Source organism: Pichia membranifaciens, assembly GCF_001661235.1.
Source record: "Pichia membranifaciens NRRL Y-2026 unplaced genomic scaffold PICMEscaffold_5, whole genome shotgun sequence".
Classification (NCBI taxonomy): Eukaryota; Fungi; Ascomycota; class Pichiomycetes; order Pichiales; family Pichiaceae; genus Pichia; species Pichia membranifaciens.
The window spans coordinates 512,812-538,264 of record NW_017566986.1 but is presented as its reverse complement, the minus strand read 5'-3'; the positions used below and the strand labels follow the sequence as shown (position 1 = coordinate 538,264).

At 45.7% G+C, this 25,453-nt stretch overlaps 11 protein-coding genes and 2 non-coding genes across 13 annotated transcripts; 5 read left to right on the top strand and 8 right to left on the bottom strand.

Annotated features, from left to right (window-relative positions):
* Positions 1-1,913: 1,913 nt before the first annotated feature.
* PICMEDRAFT_36220 (hypothetical protein) lies at positions 1,914-3,653 on the top strand (the record flags this gene model as incomplete). The annotated part of the gene is made up of 1 exon (XM_019162993.1): positions 1,914-3,653. One exon carries the CDS (start codon positions 1,914-1,916, stop codon positions 3,651-3,653), a length of 1,740 nt encoding a protein of 579 aa, XP_019016224.1.
* Positions 3,654-4,067: 414 nt separating this feature from the next.
* On the top strand, positions 4,068-5,294 carry PICMEDRAFT_35542 (hypothetical protein; the record flags this gene model as incomplete). The annotated part of the gene is made up of 1 exon (XM_019162951.1): positions 4,068-5,294. The coding sequence occupies one exon, from the start codon at positions 4,068-4,070 to the stop codon at positions 5,292-5,294; it is 1,227 nt and encodes a 408-aa protein (XP_019016223.1).
* A 3,272-nt stretch (positions 5,295-8,566) lies between these two features.
* Positions 8,567-8,956, bottom strand: PICMEDRAFT_36426 (hypothetical protein; the record flags this gene model as incomplete). The annotated part of the gene is made up of 1 exon (XM_019163004.1): positions 8,567-8,956. The coding sequence occupies one exon, from the start codon at positions 8,954-8,956 to the stop codon at positions 8,567-8,569; it is 390 nt and encodes a 129-aa protein (XP_019016222.1).
* A 462-nt stretch (positions 8,957-9,418) lies between these two features.
* On the bottom strand, positions 9,419-9,871 carry PICMEDRAFT_73890 (hypothetical protein; the record flags this gene model as incomplete). Its single annotated transcript, XM_019164616.1, has 1 exon — positions 9,419-9,871. One exon carries the CDS (start codon positions 9,869-9,871, stop codon positions 9,419-9,421), a length of 453 nt encoding a protein of 150 aa, XP_019016221.1.
* A 987-nt stretch (positions 9,872-10,858) lies between these two features.
* PICMEDRAFT_21166 (hypothetical protein) lies at positions 10,859-11,059 on the bottom strand (the record flags this gene model as incomplete). Its single annotated transcript, XM_019162189.1, has 1 exon — positions 10,859-11,059. A coding segment is annotated over one exon (201 nt), but the record flags the coding sequence as incomplete, so codon positions are not given.
* A 1,899-nt stretch (positions 11,060-12,958) lies between these two features.
* PICMEDRAFT_178955 (hypothetical protein) lies at positions 12,959-14,987 on the bottom strand. The gene has a single exon (XM_019161798.1). The coding sequence runs from the start codon at positions 14,755-14,757 to the stop codon at positions 13,219-13,221; it is 1,539 nt and encodes a 512-aa protein (XP_019016219.1). The 5' UTR covers positions 14,758-14,987; the 3' UTR covers positions 12,959-13,218.
* Positions 14,988-15,033: 46 nt separating this feature from the next.
* PICMEDRAFT_17599 (hypothetical protein) lies at positions 15,034-17,482 on the bottom strand. Its single transcript, XM_019161664.1, has one exon. It carries the CDS (start codon positions 17,402-17,404, stop codon positions 15,218-15,220), a length of 2,187 nt encoding a protein of 728 aa, XP_019016218.1. The 5' UTR covers positions 17,405-17,482; the 3' UTR covers positions 15,034-15,217.
* A 321-nt stretch (positions 17,483-17,803) lies between these two features.
* PICMEDRAFT_t110 lies at positions 17,804-17,875 on the bottom strand. Its single transcript has one exon. It is a non-coding gene; the product is annotated as a tRNA-Glu (tRNA).
* Positions 17,876-18,740: 865 nt separating this feature from the next.
* PICMEDRAFT_t121 lies at positions 18,741-18,812 on the top strand. Its single transcript has one exon. It is a non-coding gene; the product is annotated as a tRNA-Pro (tRNA).
* Positions 18,813-18,997: 185 nt separating this feature from the next.
* PICMEDRAFT_17598 (hypothetical protein) lies at positions 18,998-21,539 on the top strand. Its single transcript, XM_019161663.1, has one exon. The coding sequence runs from the start codon at positions 19,135-19,137 to the stop codon at positions 21,439-21,441; it is 2,307 nt and encodes a 768-aa protein (XP_019016217.1). The 5' UTR covers positions 18,998-19,134; the 3' UTR covers positions 21,442-21,539.
* A 224-nt stretch (positions 21,540-21,763) lies between these two features.
* Positions 21,764-23,864, top strand: PICMEDRAFT_17597 (hypothetical protein). Its single transcript, XM_019161662.1, has one exon. It carries the CDS (start codon positions 21,845-21,847, stop codon positions 23,417-23,419), a length of 1,575 nt encoding a protein of 524 aa, XP_019016216.1. The 5' UTR covers positions 21,764-21,844; the 3' UTR covers positions 23,420-23,864.
* PICMEDRAFT_166194 (hypothetical protein) lies at positions 23,534-24,359 on the bottom strand. Its single transcript, XM_019161280.1, has one exon. The coding sequence runs from the start codon at positions 24,290-24,292 to the stop codon at positions 23,648-23,650; it is 645 nt and encodes a 214-aa protein (XP_019016215.1). The 5' UTR covers positions 24,293-24,359; the 3' UTR covers positions 23,534-23,647.
* A 116-nt stretch (positions 24,360-24,475) lies between these two features.
* Positions 24,476-25,365, bottom strand: PICMEDRAFT_17596 (hypothetical protein). Its single transcript, XM_019161661.1, has one exon. It carries the CDS (start codon positions 25,318-25,320, stop codon positions 24,574-24,576), a length of 747 nt encoding a protein of 248 aa, XP_019016214.1. The 5' UTR covers positions 25,321-25,365; the 3' UTR covers positions 24,476-24,573.
* Between the last annotated feature and the right edge of the window lie 88 nt (positions 25,366-25,453).

Sequence of the window (25,453 nt, the reverse complement as noted above, 5' to 3'; positions counted from 1 at the left end):
AGAAAATCATCAATCCTCTTGTATCGAATGATAACGATCAAGCAAGCATAGTTTCGAAATCCACGCAAAAGTTTTCCACTTACGGTAGAAGAAAAAAGGGAGGACATCATTTTTCAATATTCAACATTTTCAAAAATAACCATTCAATTGAAGAAAAATCGAATGAGAAGAAGATTTCGGATAGCGATTCGTTATTGCATAGAATTCTGACAAACAGCACGATTAATACTGTTTCGACAAGCGCCAAAAAATCAGCCAAAGAGGCCGACCAAGCTCCAAAAGATAGGGTGATTTCCTTCAGCAATGATGCAGATCCTGCCCCGAGGTTGATATACCCTAGTACGACTGAGGAAAACTTGCTGGTGACCCCAGATAAGTCAAAATTGAGAAGAACACAACCAACCAGACCAGTTTCTGTGCTCTCCGCGTACTCCACGCATACGTCTGTTTCGGAGACGTCCAACGGATCTGGATACATCACAGGTTACTCAACAGATACAAATGTCTTGGGAGGAGTAAATACGCTGAACCCTAATTCTAATCAACACAGCACCAGCAATGACCAATCCCAGTTTATTTATTCTCCACAGGCTTCGGGGCGTCCGAAGTTCTCAAGGGGAGTTAGTGAATGGTCCGTTAATATATCATCTCAAGCGGAATCCCCTAATTCCTCGTTTACCGGTTTGTCTAGAACCAACTCGGTTGACTCGCTGTCAAGATCAGTCAGCAGCAGGAAAAAAGGGAAAAACAAGAGTATTGCCGTTATGAGAAGGGGCCGGTCGCCGTTAAACTCCAAGATGAATGCCAAATGGAATCTGAACAGTGTCAACGTGATGAAAAAGATGCCGGCTATAAAACAAGATAGAAACCAGATTATTGAAGAGGAGTCTAGTGAACAAGAAGATGACGAAGACAATGAGCACAGTTACAGCAGAAGTGCAAAGTCGAATGTATCTCCTCAGCGAAATGCCATTACCGGTGCAAAGCTGAATAGTCCCTCTTTGAGACCAAGCAGATCATATATGAGGAAAGGCTCGATCAAATTCCCAGTTCTACCTGTCACCGAAGAAGATGACGACGCCCTTGACGCGGAAGATGAAGCTGATCTGGAGGAAGACAATAACGACTACGACGACATAGCGACCGAGAACTCGGATAGGGAGTTTGGCAAAGATGTACAGCTGCAATCGGACTCGAATTTCAGCAGTGCCGTCTTCCAGGACAACTCGGCTAATGACGGGATCGGACAGACCAGTAGCGTTGTGAGCGATAACAGCCTCTTCCTGAACGGCACCAATAAGATGGTCTCACCATCTGGAAGCGTAGAAAGTGGAAGTGTGGTGGGAAGTCTTACTCGGAGTTTTAGTGCCGACACCTGTGGTAAACAAGACAGAGTTGTCATGGAGAACCACAACTCGCCGCAAACCACAGGTATCAACAATAAACATATTGTGGCTTCCGAGTCTGACCACCGGGTATATTCGCCAACCCCTAAGCCAGTTATTTCTGCTCAAAGAAGAACGGCATCCCAGTTAGAGGCCTCGGTTAGAGACTGACCACTCGCTTAGGAGCGGTGATGGGGACCGGAACCTGCAGGAGGAAAATCTCGGTTATCTTCGGATATGCGCGGCAAACTTCTCGGTTAGCGGATTGGTGGTGATGATGATTTGCAACTAAAATTGACCTATCTAGAAGGAATGAAAAGTTAGTTATGTATTTAAAGGAAAGAATGTTCCACTTGAAAAATCTTTTCCAACATCCGGGATGTCTTGCAAAACCACGTCTGATTCTTTTTTTTTTGAACCATTTTTATTAAGTACTATTGCCCTATAACAATGATGGAAACTGCTGTGAAAAAAGAATTAGTATCAAATAATATCAAGTCTGTCACTGAACAGCAGGCTATCAAAAAGATGAAAGCCGGCTCTTTAAACAAAAGTGAGATCACCATCTCGGAATACATCTTTCACCGTATTCTACAACTTGGCATTAAATCGGTTTTCGGGGTTCCTGGGGATTTCAACTTGAGGTTTCTAGAACATATATACGATGTTAAGGAGTTGAACTGGATTGGCTGTTGCAATGAACTGAATGCTGCATACGCAGCGGATGCGTACGGTAAAACCTCAGGAAAAATGGGTGTGTTGCTAACCACATACGGTGTGGGCGAACTTAGTGCGCTTAACGGTGTGGCCGGCGCATACACTGAGTTTGCGCCAATGTTGCATCTCGTTGGTACGAGTGCATTGAAATTCAAGAGGGATCCAAGGACCTTGAATCTCCACCATCTTGCGGGTCATAGACACACTTGGAAAAAAAGTGACCATTATGTGTATGAAAAGGTTGCAGAAAATTTCAGCGTCGATTCTGCATCCTTAGAGGATGATCCTGAAGAAGCATGCGAGATGGTAGATAGAGTAATTTTGAGTGTTTGGAGAAACAGCAGACCGGGATATATTTTCCTGCCTTGCGACATGGCAGAGATGAAGGTTGATGTTGCGAGATTGTCGATTCCGATCAAGTTGGAATATGAATTCAACACACATGCTGATAAAGCCAATGTTTATGTTGAGAAAATTCTAGCCATGATGTACAAGTCCAAGAACATGTCTATCATTGCAGATGAGTTTATTAGAAAATTCAGAATGGAGGACGAAATGCATGCCATGTTGAAGAAACTCGATGGCAAGGTGAATTTGTACTCTACAATGTTCTCCAAGGGTCTTGTTGATGAGGAGGACCCAAGATTTGTTGGTACCTATTTCGGTAAATATGAAAGTCCTGTTGCTAAAATCATTGAAAGTTCCGATTTAGTTCTACATTTGGGGAAATTTGACAATGAAATGAACTGTGGGCATTTTACCTTCAACCTTGACCAAGACAAACTGGTTGAGTTCAATCCACAGTACATGCAAATCGGCAAAGAGTTTGATGAGACTGTCAATATGATGCAGATCCTTCCTTTGTTGGTTGAAAAGTTGGATGGACAAAAGATCTCCCCAGCAGTCAAGTACGAGAGACCAAAAAAGCTGTATGAATTGGATGAAGCACCAAGAGAATACTCACTTACGGAAGTTGACCTGGTCAAGTCACTGAATAAGAATATCAGACCGAATGATGTTTTGATTGTTGAGACATGCTCTTTCTTGTTCGCTGTCCCCGACATCAAATTTCGCAATGCTAAAGTGATCCTTCAAGGTTATTGGGCGTCTATAGGTTACGCGTTGCCTGCTACTCTGGGCGCCTCCCTTGCCTTGAGCGATTTCAACCTCCCCGGTAGAGTTATAACTATTGAAGGGGATGGCTCTGCGCAAATGAGCTTGCAAGAATTGTCTTCGATGCTCAGATACAACATTGATGCGACGATGCTCATATTGAACAATTCGGGCTATACCATTGAAAGAGCAATAACTGGACCTTACAGCTCTTACAATGATATCAACGCCGACTGGCAATGGGGCGACATGCTTAAGTGTTTTGGGGACCTGAAGCAAGAAAAGTCAGAAACATTCAAAGTTCAAAACCCTGCTGAACTCGACAAGTCCCTTGGTTCCGAAAACTACGCCAACGGCAAGTTTAAGTTGCTGGAGCTCATTCTTCCTATGTTTGACGTTCCTGAGAAGCTCACAAATGCCGTGTCTTCGTCCTCCTAGGTTTCGAGGTTTCTAGAATCCCCACCTTTACTATATACATACATATACCCGTATTTATAATGTTCCCCGAATAGAACTGATAAGACCGAAAAAGGAAAAAATGCAACTGGGACCAGCCGTGCGAGACATTGTTGTTCTTTGTCGGGGGGGTAGATCTGAGATTCACAACAGGCACTTTTGGTAGAATGAACACCGATGCACGGACTTCAGGTCACCAGAGGCAAATGGTAAAGCAAAAGGTTCAATTGTGGTCTGGAGATGAAGCCATTTCAAAGTGGTGAGAAAGCCTCAGCAGGAGCAGAAAGCGGTCATTTCTTATCAATCAGTCAATCCTCCAATACAAGTCGGCCAGCCGACATCGAAAACAGGGGTTCCCGAAACCTGAAAACAGAGTCATCTGGTAATAAAGAGTCAATGACACCTCCAGAAGGAGGGTTCACGGCATGGATGGTGGTCGGGGCAGCGTCCACTATCATGGCAATGTCCTTTGGGATGTGCAACTCTTACGGAATCTACCAAACTTACTACGAAGAGAAATTTCTCAACACTTCATCAAATGTACTCTCCATTATCGGGGCACTCCAGGCATGTCTAACATATTTTTTTGCGTTGCCTTCTACCGTCATTATGGGCTACTTGGGACCACAGATTGTTGTCGCAGTCGGGGGGCTTCTTTCTTGTCTTTCATTCATGTTTTTGTCAATTTCAAATTCTATTTGGCAGATTTTCATAATTCAGGGATTGATGTTTGGAATGGGATCTGGACTCATGTACATACATTCAACGGGCACCACCATGCAGTACTTTGACAAGCGAAAAGCGCTTGCGGTAGGTATAATCACAGCAGGGTCCAGTTTGGCAGGAGTATACTGGCCAATAGGGGTACGAAACATGATAGAAAGGATTGGATTTCCATGGGCGAACAGGGTGATTGGATTCATTTATATTCCAATGACGATATTCAGCGCCTGTTACATAAAGCCTAGGTTGCCCCCAACGAAAAGGAAACCCGAAGAAAACTTCTTGAGAATAGATTTCGGCGTGTTGAAAGACTGGAAATTCCAGATCCTGAATGTTGCATGGTTTTCTTTCATGCTTTCTTTGTTTCCGGGTTTATTCTTCATTGATCTTTTCTGTCTTAGAGTAGGCGCACCCCGAAGCCTTCAACTTTACAGTGTGGCCATTGTGAATGCAGCGGCACTTGTGTTCAGAATCATTCCAGGATTCCTCGCAGACAAATTTGGCAGAATCAACCTGCTCATCCCTTCTTTGCTTTTCTCTGGCATCTTCCCATTGGCCTTATGGATTCCGGCCAATAATACTGCTTTGACTGCTAGCTTCATAGTTTTGTGGGCATCTGCAACTGGTGTTCCAGTCGCGGTATTTCCTGCGGTCTTGGGACAACTGTTTCAAAATACAGGTCACTACTACTCGTACCTGACTTTTTTTTATATCGTCGGTGGAATCAGCTCATTATGTGGTCCAATCATAGCAGGTTCTTTTATTCCACGTGGGCATGTGGATACCACTGAAGGGTTTCCCAGATTGGCCATTTTTTGCGGGGTGCTTTGTCTCGCTTCTTGTGCCATCATGATAGGATTTAGATCTTTATACACACTCTCGATTAGAGAAAAAATTTAGGCTTATTTTGTAATAATTGTAACATGAAAACATTGTAACTTTCATGTAAAAAACTCAAATAAGCTTTTGCCTGAAATGGAAAGTTTATGGGCAGCGCCATTTCATGTCGCCATAAGATCAAAAAAAAATTGAAGTTTATTATTTCATAGGTTAATGCATTTGTACCACAAGGAGACATTACGAAAAATTTGGCAGATGTTAAGGTATGTTCAATCTAAGTGTCAAAGAAGGCCAAATTGTGAAAGGTTTTGTGAAAGCTGTGAAGCCTTTTGGGGTTTTCATATCTGTTCCAGGACAGTCAAAAGATGGGTTGTGTCACTCCTCGGAAGTTGATGATGGCATCAACTTGCAACGTGGAGATGATGTATTCGTGCAAGTAACTAGACTTTCAGATGATGGGAAAATGAGTTTGAGTATGAAAAGGGTGGACCAAAAAACTGGTGTACTGAAAGACGGCATTAGCGATATTTCCAGAGGAACAGGAGCTAACTCACTCGGTAACAATTTTCAAGCTGGATCCCAGACAGGTTTCAAAAGACGGAACGATATGGATGTCTGGGAACGAACCCAGATAAATTCTGCATACGGTGCTAAAAAACAGCGTATTATCAGGGAAGATGTCGATGATCCCTATGCTGAAGTTGATGAAGAAGATGACGCCAATTTAGAAGGTAACGAAGAAGAGATCGAAGTCCAACTTAATACCCATGTTCCAACTTTTTTGGAATCCTACAAAGATAAGCTTACCAAATCAACTGCTAATAATCGGAATAGAAGAGGCACTCAGAGAGGGGGGATGCCAAACAATGGTAACAATCAAATGAGAAACAACAATCAAAATAGTGCCAACGGTAACAATAACGGCAACCCCAGACCACTAAATCCTAAAACTGCCTCTCTCAACAATATTGCCAACACCGGAAGTCAGTTAATGAAAGACGCTAAAGCCAAGAAACTTGAGAAAAGATTAAATGAGGAAAAGAGGCGACGTGAAATGCATAAAAGTAAGTACGTAGATGATCCGTTGATGCATCAAAAGATCGAAAAACAGCTGAAGGAAGAAGAACTTGAGCAAATGGAAATCAATGCTGTCACAGAATGGAAAAAGCAGGCTAGAACTGAGTCTTACGGTATCAAGTCAAAGCTAAGTATGCAAGAACAAAGGGAATCTTTACCTGTATTTCAGTCAAGGGATGAGCTTTTGAAGGCTGTGAGAGATAACGATTTTATTGTTATTGTCGGTGAAACAGGTTCTGGTAAAACCACACAGATTACTCAATACCTAGCTGAGGATGGTTATATCAATGATGGGATCATTGCCTGTACTCAGCCCAGAAGAGTTGCAGCTATAAGTGTTGCCAAAAGAGTTGCTGAAGAAGTGAACTGTAAAGTAGGAGAAGAAGTTGGTTATACAATTAGATTCGAGGATTATACCGGGCCAAGTACCAAGATAAAATACATGACTGACGGTATGTTGGAAAGAGAAGCCTTGGTTGACCCTTTAATGTCAAAGTATTCTGTCATCATGTTAGATGAAGCGCATGAAAGAACGGTCGCTACAGATATCTTATTTGCCTTACTCAGGGATGTTGTCAAGAAAAGAAAAGGTACCTTGAAACTAATTGTAACGTCGGCCACGTTGGATTCTATAAAATTCTCTCAATACTTCAACGATTGTCCTGTCTTCCATATCAAAGGTCGTACTTTTCCTGTCAAAATTTACTATACCAAGACTCCAGAATTAGATTACATTGAAGCCACAATTGATACAATAATTGATATTCATACAAATAACGCTCAAGGTGATATTTTAGTTTTTCTTACTGGTCGTGAAGAAATTGAGACATGTTGTGAAGCAATTGTCCAAAAAATGAGTGTGCTGTATAAATCGGACCCGTCAATGTCGGAACTTGTTGTTCTACCCATTTACTCGGCGATGCCTTCCGAGATCCAAAGTAGGATTTTTGAACCTACGCCCAAAGGTAAAAGAAAAGTTGTCATTGCAACGAATATTGCTGAAACCTCCATCACGATCGATGGTATTCTCTACGTTGTCGATCCGGGGTTTGTGAAAGTGAATGCTTATGATCCAAAACGTAGTATGGACACTCTTGTGGTTCAGCCAATTTCAAGAGCCCAGGCAGATCAGAGATCTGGTAGAGCTGGTAGAACTGGCCCTGGTATATGCTACAGACTTTACACGAAAAATGCTTATTTGAAGGAAATGCCTGCAAACACAACTCCTGAAATTTTGAGAAAGAATTTGTCACATACAATTTTGATGTTGAAAGCTATGGGGATTGAAAATGTTATGGAATTCGGATTTATGGATAGACCTAAAGAGGAATCGATGCTTAAGGCTTTAGAAGAGTTGTATATTTTAGAAGCATTAGATGAGGATGGGAAACTGACTGAGACTGGTCGATATATGGCATATTTCGCTGTTGAGCCGATGCTTTCAAAAACTTTGATCAAGTCATTTGAATTTGGGTGTAGCTATGAAGTGATCGAAGTGATTTCCATGTTGACTGTTCCTGATGTCTTTTACAGGCCAAGAGAAAAGAGAGAGTTAGCCGATAAAATGAAGCGAAGATTTGATAACTACAGCGGTGACCATCTAACATTGTTGAACGTGTACCGTAAATGGGAAGCAAGTGGGTTTTCCAAGGATTGGTGCACAGATAACTTCATTCATGAAAAATCTATGAAAAAAGCACGGGATGTGAAAAACCAACTAATTAGGTTGATGGAAGTGGTTGATAAGAAAGAGAGTGGAATTCAGCTTTCTTTGGTCAGTTGTAAAAATAAATTGGAGCAAGTTCAGAAAGCCTTTGTTTCAGGGTTTTTCAAGAACTGTGCTAAAAGATCATCAAATCATGGACACACCGATGAGGATGGAGTTTTCCGAACTCTAGCAGACAATTTGGCCGTTTACATACACCCGAGCTCATCTTTGTTTAAGATCCCAGGGGTTGACTACGTCATTTACCACACATTAGTATTGACCAACAAAGAGTATATGCACTGTGCCACCAAGATAGATCCTGCTTGGCTAGTGCAATACGCATCTAAGGTATTCAGGAAAGCCAACGAGGGAGAATTGAGTATTCACAAAAAGAGAGAACGCATCCAGCCGTTGTACGACCGATTTGATCAGAACGAACGCTGGCGTTTGAGTAGGGGTCGTAGATAGAATCTTCTGTACCAGTTATCGAATGTAAACATTTTTGTACATTATTATTAGAAAAGATATACACAACAAATATGATCATCTATGTTTGCAGAGTTGCGTCTTCAAGTTTCTTCAGACTGTGAATTATATTAGAGTCCTTCCTGGCGTATCTAACGTGAAGAGGTTGGTCAAAGAAGTCAAAACCCTCTAACTTGGCCAAACATTCATTGGCATCATCGGGCGACGTCACCACTATCCAGCCTTGCCCACGGAAATTTTTGCGGGGATAGTTTATCTCAAGAACGTCTGCAAAAGACGTAAACAGTACATACAAATTCTCCTTCATCCGATGTGGCTTGATCTTGGTGTTTAGGTTTGATAAGTAAAGTGTGTGAGAAGCTTCGGTGTGCTGACGTTTTGCATTTTCCTTCGACTTTGTGGCCTTCCCCGGTTTCCCGGTGCCTGGATATGCTCTTTTCCTCGGAGGCATTATTTCGTGGAGTATTGTGCTTGCTCTTTTGTGCCCTTTGGGAGAACTTGTCCAGAAAGAGTCCAACAAAAGCATGAATCATTAAGAAGATGATGGGACAAATCTGCGACGCAGGAAAAAGTTGCGTCGCTCCAACCTATCACCTCTTTCACGTCCGCCATGCGTTCTGTATATCGGTGATACTGGTGTCAGGCCAAATACTCTTTGCAAAAGGGAAGTAGCAGACTCTAAGTCACTTCCCTGAGTAATCCCAGCATAACGTGATGCTTGACTTTCAATATTGTAGTGGTCAGCGGACAGTGCCGCAATGACAGACCGTGTTAAGCTAAATTGAAGGTGAATGATTGAATTAGTTGACCCGGTTATTAGAGGAAAGCGTCGGTATTGAGGTAGCTCTCGGGTAGAACTGTACATATGGTTTACTTAAAGTTATCTAATACGCAGTTTTTACGTCCTCAACCGTTACTCACCAATATCTTCATTCCAGATCTCAGGGTGTTCTTTGATGAACTTATCCATCAAATCTTTGCATCTGTTATCCTTGACATTGATTAGCTCAACGTCATGCTTGGCAAGCCAGTCTTCACCACCCATGTACGTCTCGTTTTCCCCTATAACAACCCTAGGAATCTTGAAAAGTAAAGCAGAGCCGGTGCACATTGTGCATGGACTCAAGGTCGAGTAGAGGGTGCACTTTTTGGTGAGGCTGGCAGGAAGTCTTCCCGAGTTTTCAAAGCAGGAGATTTCTGCATGCAAAGTCATCGAGTCCTTCTGGACACGCATATTGTGTCCACGTCCAACGACCCGGCCGTCTTCGTGGATCAGGCATGCGCCGATTGGAATTCCTCCCTGCTTGTAACCTTCGAGGGCTTCTTCGTATGCAATCTGCATACCTTTTTTATCGTCAAAAGGCATCTTGTGTGTCTGATATGGCGGTTGTTCTGTTCAGGAAACTCTTCTATGTCGTATCTTCTACTGTGTTCTTCCCGTAGAGGACAAAATTTTCAATATCACTGCAGAAACAAACTGGCCGATGCCGCGGATAAGAAAATACACGATGAAATGATCATGATCATCACAATGATCATCACAATGAGAGGATCAGTCGCTTTATAAGGAAGCTAGTCATTAGCATATGTAGTTTGGAACATAGTTCTCTACGAAGATATACACGAAATTCCCGCAGAGCAGGTAGGAGAGGAGAAGATGGTTGAAGCAAAGCCTGTTTGCTCCGGATGCCACGTTACTCTGGGGAAAAAGCTATCACAGTTCCATATTCAACCAATCCCAGTTGTTGTGCACTCCATCACTACCAGTAGTATTGAAGTTGCTGGACAGAGTAAAGTCTAGGTTCACTTCAGTGTTGCCGTCGGTCAGGCCCGGACCTGCAGTGTGGTTGGTAGCAGCATGGGAAGCCACGCTGGGAGCAGATGTGGCAGCATCTTGACCCAGCACGTGGTGGTCGCCTAGCAGCATGTCGACGTCGAAAGTATCGTTTAGGAAAGATTCGGCATTAGGTTTGGTGTTGGCATCCAGCACGGGTTCTGCTGAGGCGTCGCTTGCGATTCCCCCATTGGTATTTTTCCCTCTTTTCTTCTTTGCTTTAGCTGCAGAGCTTGAGGTAGGGATCGCATTTAAATCTATGCCGCCTTTCTTCTTTATTGATTCTGTGTCAGACTTTTCATCGACATCGTTGTCAAAATCGTTGTCTTTGTCATTCTCATTGTCGTTGTCATCGTTGTCATTGTCGTTGTCATTGTCGTTGTCATTCTCTTTATCTCTGTCCTCATTATCGTTATCGTTTTCTTCGGCATCGTCCTCATTCGGTGTATCCTTAGAGTTCCCCTTCCCTCTTACTATCGGGGTAGGGTTCAAATCATCACCGTCACTTTTCCCAACACCGCTGCCGCTGCCGGTTCCTGTTCCTCTGCGTTTCTTGGTCACACCAGAGCCTCTCTGTCGTTTCTTTATCACGTCAGTTTTCAAACTCAGCGGGCGGACCACACCGTGTAGTTTCAAGAACAACCCGCACGCATTACACAGCGGCTGACCCTCTGGGTTTCTTCTCCAAAGAGGAGTAGTCTTAGTATGGCAATTTGTGCACGAAATTTCTCCCTCTAAGCCATTTGGAGTTGACGCTGCCGCCGAGGTTGTGGAAGCGGGGGTGTTGTTGTTAGAGGATAGGCTTGCTTTTTGAGGAGGAGTGGAAGCAAAAGGCATTGTTTGAGACGTGGGTGTCGAAAGAGCAGAATCGGTTTTTTTCTTCCTCGAGGTACTTTTCCTTTTGGCTACGTTGGAAGTTGTCACCTTTTTTGCCGTCTTACTAGACGGTGTGGAGGCCGAGGAGATTTTGGAAAAGCCTGGTCTTGCGTTGGATTTTGTGTTCGAATTCAAATTTGAGTTTTCATCCAAGGAGTCAATTCTTGTGAGCAGAGGCATATGATCGGTAGCTCGACCAATGTTGAGGATGTCGGAGGTGTCCAAATTTCCGAGGGTGTCGATCATGTTGAGGTCTCCGTCCAAGTCGAAGTTGAGGTGATGGTTGTTGTTGTGTTCAATCGATAGAGAGCGCTCTTCTTGATTTCCAAAGCCAAAAGGATTCATTCGGATGGAGTTTTGTCTTTTCAAAGGGGACTCAGAGGGGCTGTCAAAAAAGTCGATGTTGTTCATGTTGGCAAGATGTCGGTTGTCCTTGGGATGGTTCGGGAAAGTCCCACCTGCAGCTGCGACGGCAGCAGAGATGGTGGCAGCAGACACGGGTGCCGAGGCGTCAGATGCCATGTTTGTCATTGACCTTGAAAGTTCCGAGAAATGTGTATTTGGCGGGAGTGAGAAAGAGGATGAGAGGGAGAGGGAGCCCATTGTGTCTTGATACGTCGGTACGCTGCCGATTCCAAGGCCGTGGGGTCCCATGGGTGAGACTGTTTGTGCGGAAGATGACAGGAGCATGTCCTGTGAAACTGGGGTCTCCATGTCTTGGCCGTCGTAGTTGGAGAAGTCGAACGCCAGCTTCGAGTTTGCGCTGAGAGCGGTGACGGGGTAGACAGAGGAGGCCGAAGGCGCCGACGACGGCGGCACGCCGGAGTAGGACTGGGAGGATTGGAGAGGTGGTGGGTAGTCCGAGCTGGAATGCTTTGCCATGGTCTCCCGCGGGGACTGGACCCTGTGCTGGTGCAAAAAGGACTGGGAGAGCTTTGACGGCTGTGGCCTGTGGATGGCGGAGATCTCCTTTCTGGAGAACTTGGCTGAGGAGACCGATCCGGCTCGCCTTGAGGTGCTATTGTTGTTGATGACGATGTTGGTGCTGGGGGTGGCGACGCTCTGCGGCTGCTTGTGATCGGAGAGGTACGAATCGTCGTTGGAGAGGGACTTGATGTGGTCGAGGTAGTTGAACTCTGGGTTTTTCGACGGTATCTGGTGCTGCTGCTGCTGCTGCTGCTGATGTTGCTGATGTTGCTGCTGCTGCGGGTGGAAGCCTTGGTTCGGAGAATGATCTGCAGCAGGACCGGCGCCTGGCGGGGCCGGGCCTGCGTCGTCGAGGAACTTCAGGTCGGGGAACTGGGGCCACATGTAGAGGCCGTCGATGTCTGCCGGGTCCAGGCGCAGGTCGGCGGCACCGCTGCTGCTGTTCTCGTGGTGCTGCTGCAGGTGTGCTTCCTGCGGGTCCTGGGTGTGCTGTGGCGGTGCCGGGTAGAGGTCGTGCTGCGGACGCACGTCCACGTCGCCGCCGACAACCCGTCTCTCCTTCTCGAGGTTGATGAACATCAACCGCCACGTCAGGTTCTCCATCCTCGAGCGGTACGGCAAGCCCGCCTTCGCCTTGGAGTACATTCTCCAAAGCGACGTGGCCGACCCGTCGCCCATCTGGTCTAGTGCGGTGTTCATTGCCGGGGTGCGTTGCTGCGGTGGCTGCGGATCCTTCTTACACTGTGCTTCGGTGCAGGCAGCAGGCGTGCACACACACAGACAGTCTCTTGTAGTGTGGCAGCCACAAGCCTAGTGTGCACCAGGCCTCACCGTGCACGACCACCGTCGGTCCTACCAAGATCCAACCTCTCGCAGTTACTGTATATCTCGACATAGTGCGTGGCCCGCAGCCCTATTGTCTCCGGCTGTGTGATGTGTAATGTCCCCGGCGCCGCTGCGCTATCGTCTTGTCCTCGGCCCCTATCCTCCTCGAGGACGCCAACCGCCACCGCCCGCCTCGCTGATTGGCCCGATAAGATCTGCGCACCCGGCACGCGGCGGCGCCCGGCGGCTACCTACAGCCGGGGGCAGGCGACACCGCGGGCGGGGCCGCTGCTGCGACGAAGACGCTGTCGCGGCGCGACAAGCAGCCGGTCGTGGCACGCGCTGAGCACCGCCACGCCGATGGCGCAGTTGACGCCGGCCAGCGTCTCGCCCGAGGCGACGTGGCGCACGTTGTGGGCCATGAGTGCGACGAGCTCGCCGGCGGCGTTGAGAACGGCGCCGCCGCTGCAGCCCGCCCAGCAGGGGCTGCTGCAGATGACGGTCGCGCCGGCAAGCTTGGACACGCGGCCGGCGCTCTGCAGCGGGGCGCCGGGGGCGAGAAAGAGCCCGTGGCCGACGGAGACGGTGCGGTCGCCCACGCGGAGGCCGGGGCGGACGGTGCCGGCGGGGGGCGCGCGGCGCCGGGCAAGGGCGGCGAGCGGGCCGCCGCCGAGCACGTCGATGGCGTCGACGGCGGAGCAGAAGGCGGGGTCGGTGGTGCGCACAAAGCACACGTCGTGCTGGGCGTCGTCCGTGGCCAGCGACATGTGCACGTCGGTGCCCAGCTGCGGGGCCGCAATCAGCGCCGTCGCCGTCGCCGGCGTGCCGCCGGCAGGCGTGTACACGATCTCGACGGTCGCCGGCAGCTCGTTGCGTGCACAGCTGCCCGTCACAACGTGCTTGTTCGTCACCACCGTCCCGCGCTCGACAACGACCCCGCTGCCCCACGAAAGCACCCCGTGGCGGTCCGTGACGCGCAGCGCAACCACCTTCTGCGCGGCCCGCGAGACCCCGGTGCGGGCGGCCGCGGCCGCCGTGGGACGAGCGCCGGCAAAAAGCCCCAGCCGGCCGAAAAGCGCGCCCCAGCCCAGCACGACCATCAACTCGCCGGCCTTCCAGCGCACGCGGCCCCACACGAGGCCGATGCTCCTGTTCTCGCTCTCGCCGGCCAAACCGTCGCCGCCTTCAAGCACCACCACCCCGCCGTTCATGTTCTCCATGAACTTGCAGTCGCTGAGCCAGAACTCGCCCCCCGGGCTCGCGTAGTTCACGTGCCCGTGGCTCGTGTACCCGCCAAACACCTCCACCGTCGTCAGCGCAAACGGCGAGCTCTCGATCCGCACCGCCCGTGGCAGCGCCCGCGAACGCGTCCCGCCGGCCACCGCAAAAGGCCGCAGCCCGTTGCGCACCGGTACCGTGCAGAACGCCGGCAGCCGGCACACAAGGGCGTACCGCCGGCGCGGGCCCTCGGGCTCGCCCCGGCTCGCCGCAAAAAAGGCCTCCAGCTCCGGCCCGTCCACCGCCCGCACACGGAGCCCCTCCACGGGGACGTTGATCCACTTCACTTGGTCGCCGTTGATCAGCTCCGCACACGTGTAGCGCACCGTCACCCGCCGCAGGTCCGGCTTCGCCAGCACAACGCTGACAAGGTAGCTCTCCTCGCCATCGAAAACACACGCTCCCGACGCCGCCTCCCGCCTCGTCTCCTCGCCGTCGGCGCTCGTCTCCCGCAACAGCAGCGTCACAGGCGTGTACTTCCGTTCAGGAACACTTGTCTCTAGGTCGGACATGGTCTTCTATTGTGTGTTGTGTGGTCTGCGATTTCACAGCAGCGTAATAGCCCCGGTGCTGTGCCCCTGGCAGCACACACTCCGAGAATCATACGACTTTCAGCTCCCCCCTCTACGTCTGGCACCACCCCGTGCGCACCCTGAAAAATAATATTCCACGAAAACAGCATCTTTTTTCCCCGGAGAGTTAACCGCTCCAACGGCCGGCGCTTATCGGTGGAGGGGAAGGGTGTCCACCTACCTTCTGCCATTCACGTATCTACCCACGTAGAGATCTGCGGGCAGTACAGATTGCACTTTGATGCCCATATGTACTGCTGCATGTAGTGCGCTAGAGTGCATTAGAGCTAAGTGGCCTGGAAGATGCCCCTCTCATGAAAGTGCACCGCGGTTATACCTGCCTCTTTGGGAAAGAACCCCGATTCAGTCTCTATCTATATACACATGAATCTACAACGCTCTACAGTCTTTCCTCCTCTAAGCGCTTTCTTAGCTCGTTCTTGAACTCCAGAAAAGCAGCCTCTTCCGTGTGAGTCTTGCCGGTGCGTGTCATTGCAAGATCAGTGTCGGCCTCCGCCTCGACCTCTCCAACGTCCTTATTGCCCGTCCTCGAGATAGCCTTGGCACCCCGGTCCAGGCAAAGCCGTTCCAAAGTCTTGCGGAACTCGGTATCGCTGCTCCGTTCGTCGGCCTGCACAATCTCACACCGGTCTGGCTTCACCTCGTCGGTCGTCTTCACAACAGAGAAGAGCTTGAGGTCGATGCCGCTACTGCGTCTGTTCCTGCGGTTCTTCTCGGCAGCACCGTCGAAATCGTCAAGTAGGATCTCGCTCATGCGCAATCTTTTCAGATCCTTGTCCTTTGTGGTTGTATTTTCATTTCTCCTAGAGGCCTTGCCAGAAGTAACCTCGTTATAGCACCTGACCAGCTCGTCAATGTCGCTCTTCAGTGTAAATATTCCCTCCTTGCTATCCATGCCAAGCTCAATCAGGTCGAGCTTGTAACCAACTTTTCCAACCATCGAACTGAGTTCTCGTATTCTTTCATCCTCGTTCCGCTCACGCAAAACACCTAACCCATAGATGTTGTCGGAACGGCTGTTCTCATTGAATTCCTCGCTCAGTTCACCTGGCTCATTGCTGTCAACGAGCTGTACTTCTTCTGCAACTATCTCCTCCTTCATGAGGTCAACGAATGTCGTGAATTCCTCAACGCAGGTGCACATCCCCAATAGCCTCGTAGCTAGTGTTGGACTTCCAACATTCCAATTGACACTCTCAAACCCAAAATTCGACCAGAAATTCTTCATGAATATGGTAGCCTTGACATTGTCCTTCTCCTCGTTCTCCTCAACCTCCATCAAACTCAATATTATACAGAGTGACATTTTTCGTACATACTGTAAGACTCGTACCAAACGTTCAGGTTCATTGGACCAAGTGCAAGAACAGCTTTCCGGATTCTGAATGATATTACGCACTATCCTGATTTCATCAAAATCGCCATCTAATCCATAGACGGCAATATATTTCCAAAGACTCCCCACATTGGAGATGTATGTGATCATTTTTCCTATTCTTTTCACAAAGACAGAGATTAGCAGGTGGATTGCACTAGATATCAGGGTCAGTTTGGCTCTCTTAGAACTGTTATTGTTACCACCTATCGTGAGGTTATATCTTTTGGCTTGATTTTTAGCACTAACCGAAGTAGAAAGAAATCGCTCTAGTTGTAACAAAGAATAGGTCAACTTTTGCGTTCGATATATGAGCATTTTCGAATATAGTTTCAAACCTTCGTTGGAATTGTTCGCCATATTTATAATCGAAACTGCCAATGTGAGCAAGGACAGTATTGTCCTTTTCTCTAAGAGATGAAGCTTTTTTCTTAGAAAGGAAAGTATTGAAAACGACATCAGCTGAGGTCTGATTGAATGTAGTAAAATAAGATAAGGAGTGTCGGACAGCCTTATGGAGACAGTCTCTTCTCCTCCATCCAATGATTCATAAACGTGTCTTCCAATGTGCTCACTGGTTGTTCTGTTCGGTCCACTTGCGGTCCGGTAGTATATAGACTCATTTGGTGGCGACAAGTGGTCTGTGATAATGTCAAATTTAAATTCTTCAAAAGCCCTTTGAATCTCATTCTTCAAGTCGACTTGCGATTGTTTTAGAATGAAGATATAGCTATCGGTGATATCTTCGATGGACAGATTTCTTCTCGTATGCCCATCGAGGATCTTTGTGGTATTATCATAGTCCTGTTCCAATTCAAAATTCATGCTGTCAATATAACCTTTAGCATACGCAGAGAAATCAGCGTCATTCAATGTATGCTGTGAGGTTGTTTCTTCATTGGAGTAATGTATCACGGTGTTATCCGTCTCTTGTCCTTCGTCTTCGCAGTCACTCTGAGAGGCACATTTTGCACTTCTCTCGAACTTGTAGCTATGCAAAGTCCCGTCTGAGGCCAGGTGTGGAGTCGTAGACGCAGAGGTCAATGCAGAGTTTGCAGTGGACGTAAAAGCGGACGTCGAAGAGGTAACCAGATCAGAAAAAGACGGTGCTGGCATCGACATCGTATTTTGGAGCACCTGTGAGGTCGTGGGTATCGCCGGCATGCGTGCTTCTCCTGTGGATCCAGCCATTGCAGAGAGAACGTTTGTAAGCGGTATCTATGGACCGGATGTATACGTGTTAGGCGATCGTGTTGCGGAAGGTAAGACAGGGAATCAGCTTTTTTTGATCTGACCTGTAGTTATTCAGAGATCTCCTGCATACAATTTATTGTTTACCTTTTCACGCCATGTCTCTAAATCAAAAAGGACAAAAAATTCTCATAAGCGAAAAACGGCTGCACTACAGTCTTACTGGGTGGGGCTTGCAAGAGAGAAAGGAGAGAAAAAGTGGCCAGTGAAACAAAGGGGGAGACGACGTAGTCATTAAAACAGCTACTGTTGAAGTTGGAGTTCGAAAAGAAAGAATAGCCATGAGTATGATAAGATAAAAAGATTGGACAAGATTTTACAATAAAAAATTAAAAGATATTCCGATACCGGGAGTCGAACCCGGATCTGCCCGGTGAAAGCGGACCGTGATAGCCGTTACACTATATCGGAAATAGTTAGAAATTGTATACCCAATAGAGTTGTGAGATTACAGAGTAGCCAGTTTAGAGCCACAAACGTGAGCTCCATCTTCAAATTGCAAAAAGGATGGTTCCAGAAAAATTTAAAAATACGTCTTTAGTGTGAAAGCTCTATTTTTGTTTAGGTGAGCGGTTTGCATGCTAATCAACATTACAGATGATTGTTGAGATAAGATGCCAAAGCCAATAAGGATCGAGAGATAAGAGATGAGAATCTTATCATGATAAGGCATCAAGTAATCTAACACTGGAAGGATTAGCCGACGTCATGAGTGTATAAATAGGAGAGATTTTGTCTCCTATCTGTGTTTAGAATTATTAGTTATTAAGAGTTGTATAAGTTGTGTGTAAATAAGCAACAAGAATAATATGGATATTCAGAACAGAATAGCTAGACTTCAACAACTTCAACACTAGACTTCAACAGTGTCCCTTGTATTTATGATTGAGAGTATTAGCTTGTAGGTTAGTTATATTAGTTATATATATGTAAGCAACAAACATAGTGTTAAAAGGTACTACTAACATTGGATACGCAATCTAGAGTAAACAGATTACAACAAATATTTAATACGATTCATCCAAAGCCTGTTTTGGAGAGGTGTGTTTTAATCGATCAATACTCTTATAAATCTCCGTGCCAATAGCTCAGCTATGTTATTCTGTGAATTCTCATTTCGTTCACAGGGATCTTCTTGATAAATAATTACCTGAACACCATTTTCTATCACATCTGCCATTATAGTGATTACGTCAGCATTCTTCTTCTTGTGCCAAAAATGTTACTTTCTCACCCTTTCTGGACAGAAACACCGTACGGTCTAAAACCCATAAAAGGGTTAATGGTCTAGTGGTATGATTCCTGCTTTGGGAGCAGGAGGCCCTGGGTTCAATTCCCAGTTGACCCCTTTATTTTTTTGTCTCTCCAACGCGATTTTTTGTTTTTCTCCTATTCATTTTTGTCCCGCAGTGACGGGAAAAAAATAATACGTGTCTTTTTTCCCTCTGTTTTCGTTTGGTGTCTCGCTGCCCAGCGTCGCTAACGGGTTTCCCTGCCAGACGTGTTGGTGATTGTCTGATGCTGCGTTCTTCACGAGGACATAATAGCATTGTTTTGTCAGCCGAAAGTTTCTGTTCCGACCTGACCTGAAGTGCTGTTTTCCGTCTGCGTCCGCCTTCGTCTCTTTCTTTCCCCTTTCCTTTCCCTAACAATTGCCTAGGTTCTCCGCAATGTCTGCTGCAGAAAGGGAGAAACTTATCGACGTGTCTGACGATGACGACGCAAAGTACAACATCACAGAAGACCAAATGAAGGAAAAGCTCCAAGAGCTAGCCAGAAAGGATCCTAAGCACGCCATGGTGGAGATGCCCGAGGAAATATCTCCTTCTAGAACCTATAGTGACATACTGAAACTTGAGAACTACATTGCTCCCGTGCTCTTCACCATTCTCTCGTTCTTCGTCCGGATGTACAAGATTGGAGCCAACAACCACGTCGTCTGGGATGAGGCGCATTTTGGAAAGTTTGGTTCATACTACTTGAGACACTCGTTCTACCACGACGTCCATCCTCCTCTTGGAAAGATGTTGGTTGGTTTCTCGGGGTACTTGGCTGGATACAATGGTTCCTGGGACTTCCCTTCGGGCCAGGAGTACCCTGAGTATATTGACTTCGTTAAAATGAGAATGTTCAATGCCACCTTCGGCGCGTTAATGGTTCCAATCGCCTACTTTACCATGAAGCAGATTGGCTATAACCGGAAAGTCACTTGGCTTTTCACCCTGATGGTTTGTCTGGAAACAACATACACCACCTTGGCCAGATTTATCTTATTGGACTCGATGCTTCTCTTCTTCACATGTACCACCGTTCTTTGTTTCTACAGATTTCATTCACACAACAGGATCCCAGAAAAAGTTTTCACTAAAAAATGGTTTAAATGGCTTATCTTGACTGGTGTCAGTATCGGTTGTGTTGACTCGGTCAAGATGGTCGGTTTATTTGTCACATCCTTGGTTGGTATCTACACTATTGTTGACTTGTGGAATCTCTTCGGGGAAGTAGGTAGAAAGAAATGTACAAAGGCAAAATACGTTTTCCACTGGATTACGAGGTTTGCCTGCCTTTGTGTCATTCCTTTCATTGTTTTCGCCATCTGTTTCAAGCTTCATTTTGATCTGCTATCTGGCACCGGTCCGGGTGATGCAACTATGTCTTCCCTTTTCCAAGCAAACTTGAATGGCACAACTTTGACCTCCGGTCCAAGAGATGTCATGACCTTGGACTCCAGCGTTACAATCAAGTCTCAATCTTTGAGTGGTGGATTGTTGCACTCCCATATTCAAACCTACCCTGAGGGCTCCACCCAACAACAGGTCACCACTTACTCCCACAAGGATGCAAACAACGACTGGGTATTTCAATTGACCAGAGACGACCCAAGAACTGAGTTCAAAGAACCTCACTACGTTGTCGACGGCATGAGAATCAGATTGGTTCACAAGGGTACTGGCAGAAACCTTCATTCTCATGAAATCGCAGCTCCAGTCACAAAGGGAGTCTGGGAAGTTTCATCTTATGGTGATGACGTTAACGGTGATGCCAAGGACAATTGGATCGTTGAAATTGCCGATCATTATGGTGCCGAAGACTCCTCTGTCTTACATCCTCTGACTTCCTCATTCAGATTAAGAAACGAAGTTTTGGGCTGTTACTTAGGTGTCACTGACTCACAGTTGCCTGCTTGGGGTTTCAGACAGGGAGAAGTTGTTTGCTGGCCAAATCCTTTCAGAAGAGATAAAAGAACCTGGTGGAACATTGAAGACCACACCAACGAGAACTTACCAAACCCTCCTGAGGATTTTAAATTACCAAAAACTTCTTTTTACAAAGATTTTGTCCAATTGAACATCGCAATGATGGCAACAAACAACGCCCTTGTCCCAGATTATGAAAAGCAAGATGATCTTGCCTCCAACTGGTGGCAATGGCCTACTTTGAACGTCGGTATCAGACTCTGCGGTTGGAACGACGAAAACTACAAGTACTTCCTCATAGGTTCTCCTGCAACGACATGGACATCAACTCTCTCCATTTTTGGATTCATTGGTATCATCTTGGCTTATTTGTTGAGATGGCAGAGACAAATCGACGACTTCAACTTGAAAGGTACCACCTCTCTCTCCGAAGCTCTTGTTGATACAAATAGTACTCTTTACAAACTAGTCTACGGTGGTATCTATCCATTCTTGGGTTGGTTCCTCCACTTCTTGCCATTCATTGTTATGGGACGTGTGAAGTACGTCCACCATTACATGCCTGCCCTTTATTTTGCCATGATGGTCATGTGTTACGTCGTCGACTTCATCGACCTCAAGGTCAACAAAACCTCTTTCACAATTGTTTGGTACGGTTTCTTGTATTCTTTGGTCATTGCGTTCTTTGTTTACCTATGCCCATTCTCTTTCGGTATGTGGGGTCCAAGCCAAGACTGGGCCTACTTGAAGGTCTTGAACTCTTGGAGAATCACCGACTAAACTTACCTCACATAGCCCGCAAGCTTCCCTTGTCAGCGATTAAAAAAATACAATAATAATTTACCCGAGCTATATACACAGATGTATGCTTCCACCACTATATATACTATATATACATATATATCACTGAATAGATAAAATCCACCTACTTGGATCAGTAAAAATTATAGCTCGGACTGTGTTCATTTTATTATGGATAGTAGGTACTTATATTTGGTAAAAAGGAAAAAAGCGTACAATGCGAGACACCCCCCAAAAAAAAACTGACTATCAGATGTCATGATCCTTTCCCATCGGAGTGCCTGGCCACAACAATGCTACTTCTATCTCCGCAACTACACAGCAGACATCTTAAGGTGCTTTATTATTAAGGCAGAACAAGTGTTCTCGATATACTGCAAGTATGAACACACAGAATTACATGGAAGGGTCTTTGCGCCCTTATGTTTCTAGGTCCGATTTCGATCTGCACTACCCAATCGCCTACCAGCCGGGCATAGGAATAATTAACTCTTCGACTTCCCAGAGTCTCTCGCAATCACTACCTTTGGTCCAGATGCAACGAGGGGGCTCTTCGAGTACTGTGGGAGCTACCGGTTTTGCTGATTCCAGAGTAGGGATCCACGGATTCGGCTCTAGAGTAAAAGCTCCTGCAAATGCACCCATTCTATCTAAAGAACTATACGGTAAATCAGTCAGTGACTTGGAGTGGAACGAATTTTTTGACATATCGAACTTGAAATCTGTTTTGTTAACATTGACAAAGCGTTTTATTCGTGGTTGGTTCAAGTGTCTCATTAGCCAACCATTTGACGTTGTGCGTATTTTGCTGCAAGTGGGATCATTCAGAAAAAACGATTACCCTACGATAAAGCCAATAAGGCAAATCAATAAAATCATAACTGAAGAGGCTGTCGATGATACTGAACCACTTTCTTCTGAATCGGATAGTGATGTGGAGGGCCGGGATGCCTACTTTGTAAACGAAAGTCCCAGTAAGCTACGTGATAGCAGGATCGAACGCCTTCCAAGCAGGAGGGCTAGTGGTAACTCGAAGCAGGTTAGACTAGAAAATGAACGCTCCAAGAGGGTAAATGTTGTGATCGAACCAGAGTCACTAAATACATTTGACATGATAAGCTCTCTATTGGCCAAAGAGGGTCCAAGGGGTATCTTGAAGGCTGTGAATACTACATTTTTGATGAACACCGTACAATACACAATCGAGTCATGGATCACGGGGTTTATCTCAGGAATAGTTGGTATTCCTGACCCACTATTTGTGGATATGATTCATTCACCGAATGCAAACTGGAGTTTGATCTTAAGTATTTTCAGCAATGTTTTTGCAAGCCTCCTATTGACCCAACTAAGTCTAATACGCACAAGATTTATCGTTACAACTAGTTCAAGAGGGTGCCGTTCGTTCAAGGAAATAATATGGAACATTCCAAGGTTCCATATTTTTAATGTTCCTAAAAGCTTGCTAATACCTTCAATTGTTACCCACTTCATAAAATCGTTCACCACACATTACCCTGAATATTTGTTGACAACAATGAAGATAAACAAATATAATAACCCATACGTATTCAATATGTTCTCAGTAATTCTGAAAATAATTGGTCTGTTCATGAGATTGCCTTTTGAAACCTTGTTTGCCAGAGCTCAAGTTAACTATCTTCTTACAAACAAAGACGAACTTCCGGAAGCCATGCGTATCGACAAGGAGGACATGTGTATTGAATTTGGCGGTTATTATGGCTATCTGTCGACATTATACTACATAATTGCTGGATCAAGGCCACTGACATATGAAGGACAATCCCTAGAGGTCGATGTAGACGATCTAGAGGAAAACAGAGGTATCAAGGCTATATTTAGAGGTTGGAAAGTAGGGTTGCTCAGATTAGTATCCAGCTATACTTTGAATCTTCTACGTGATGATAGATACAACATTGTCGAAGAAAAATTTTAGTTGTTGACATTGTTTTAATCTTTCTAATTCTCATTAGTATATGTATATATAATTTGAGCCTACTTTTTGGGGCTATTGTATTACTTCGACTTAATGGACAAATGTTATATTTTTTCGGAGGCTGAAAGGACTATTTACAGAGCCGTTCAGTAGTAGTTTCATTTCGTTAAATGATTCCGCTGCGCTAAAATTACAGACAGATCTAAATTTACATATGGGGGATATTGTTTATTTCTCTGCCAGCTGTTTGATAATGTCAGCAAACTGCAACGCTACTTTTCTTTTCAGCACTTCTTTGCTTGGCTCTTGCCCATCAAAATTAAATTTACCCTTTTCCCATAGTTCTACGATTTCATCTAATCCCTTGACTATATATTCAGTTAGGCCCTTGTTCAGAAACTTTCGCAAATCAGAACCATCAATTATATCCTCAACACTTCTTCCAGACTGACGGACGAGGTCTGCTTTCGATGGTTGTGTAGGTATTGTGTGCTTAGATTCTAAAGTATGCTTTACAACTTCTATTGTAGTACCAGCTGCTGTTGTAGTTTGAACTGTAGCTATTGGTAGCGTTTGTTGAGTAACAAAAGTCGAATTTGATCTTGACCCATCGCTTCCCTTTGGAGTTTCTATATTCGTTGGAAGTTTTTCTTGTTTGAGCTCACTTTCTGTGACTGAATTGGCTGGCACTGGTAGCATCGTATTCGATGTAGCCTCTGGTCCCTCACTTTTTACCTTTTGACGTTTCAACGGTGGTTCCTCGTGATCTAAATCATTGAGATCATTGTTATTGATAGAGGCTCCAGTGTGATCATGGGGAACCTCACTATCTTCGATCTTGATTTCGGCAGTTAATTGTTGCTCGCTGGCCATTGCTTGCGTTCCAATTTAAATCACTCAGTAAAATGGATGCGATGTTCAAAAAAGAACAAATAAAGATGAAAGAGTGGTGAAAAAAAGATCAACGCTATGTCATTTTGGCCGCAATCTGGCGCACTAAAAGTAAATGACGCCGGCGTCTCTTGGGGTGGCCATGTTCACCCATAGTTAATTCATGGGTAATCTACAGGATTTTATAAGAAAGAATTATTATACATAGAATGGTAAAATTACAGTCGTAGTTATACGTGATGGAGTTGAGTTATACGAGACATCTATTTTGAAGAGACAAGCTCAGTTTGAAGCGCAGTTCTGAGGAATTTCCACAAATAGGCTATCTCCTTAGTGTCTAGAAAAAGCTTGATCGCCTCCAAAAAGACTGCATCCGGTAGGGGAGGATCTGAGATTAGGATTGCCACATTCACAGGGTCAAACGTAAAGGAGGCTTCTCTAGAAAAATCTTTAGGATCAATGTTTTTAAAGACAAAAATAATCGTGTCGATTTCGTTTTCCAAATCACCTTCCACCATGGAGTCATCTACCATGTTTGAGTGTTCTATTCGAAGTCCTAAAAGCTGCTCAAATTGGTATAGCTTGTCATTCACCAAAGTGGTTTGATTCTTCATTATATCTCTCTGCTCGTTGATCTGCCTTATTTTGCTGCTTATTTGTGACTCAATCTCTTCCAACTGCTTGGAGAACTCATCCTTTTGCTTCTTTATGTTTTCCTCTTGGATCTTCATCTCCTCGAGCTTAACTGATGATTGGTCTCTATTCCTCATCTCGCTCGAAAGCTCTTCTAGCAACTGTTCTCTCATTTTCTTGTTCATTTCAATCTCTGCCTTCAACTGAACCTCGTGTGACTTCAGCTGCGAAAGCCTAGACTGGTAATCTGTTCGACGCTTCAATATGGCATCTTGCACAAAGGATATGTACGAATTCACCACTTGTTTAAGATCTTGCATCTGAGGCTTCAACGCCTGCAACGCCTCTATGTTTGCCCGCACCTGCGACTCCGCCATGTTTGCTGTGATTTACTAGATATGCACCAAAACTAGTTAGACTGGAGACTTTGACTAAGAGACAAACAGCCGGATTCAAGAGCTCGACCCATGGCGACTCACGTTAAAAATGACAACAATTGAATCAAAAGTG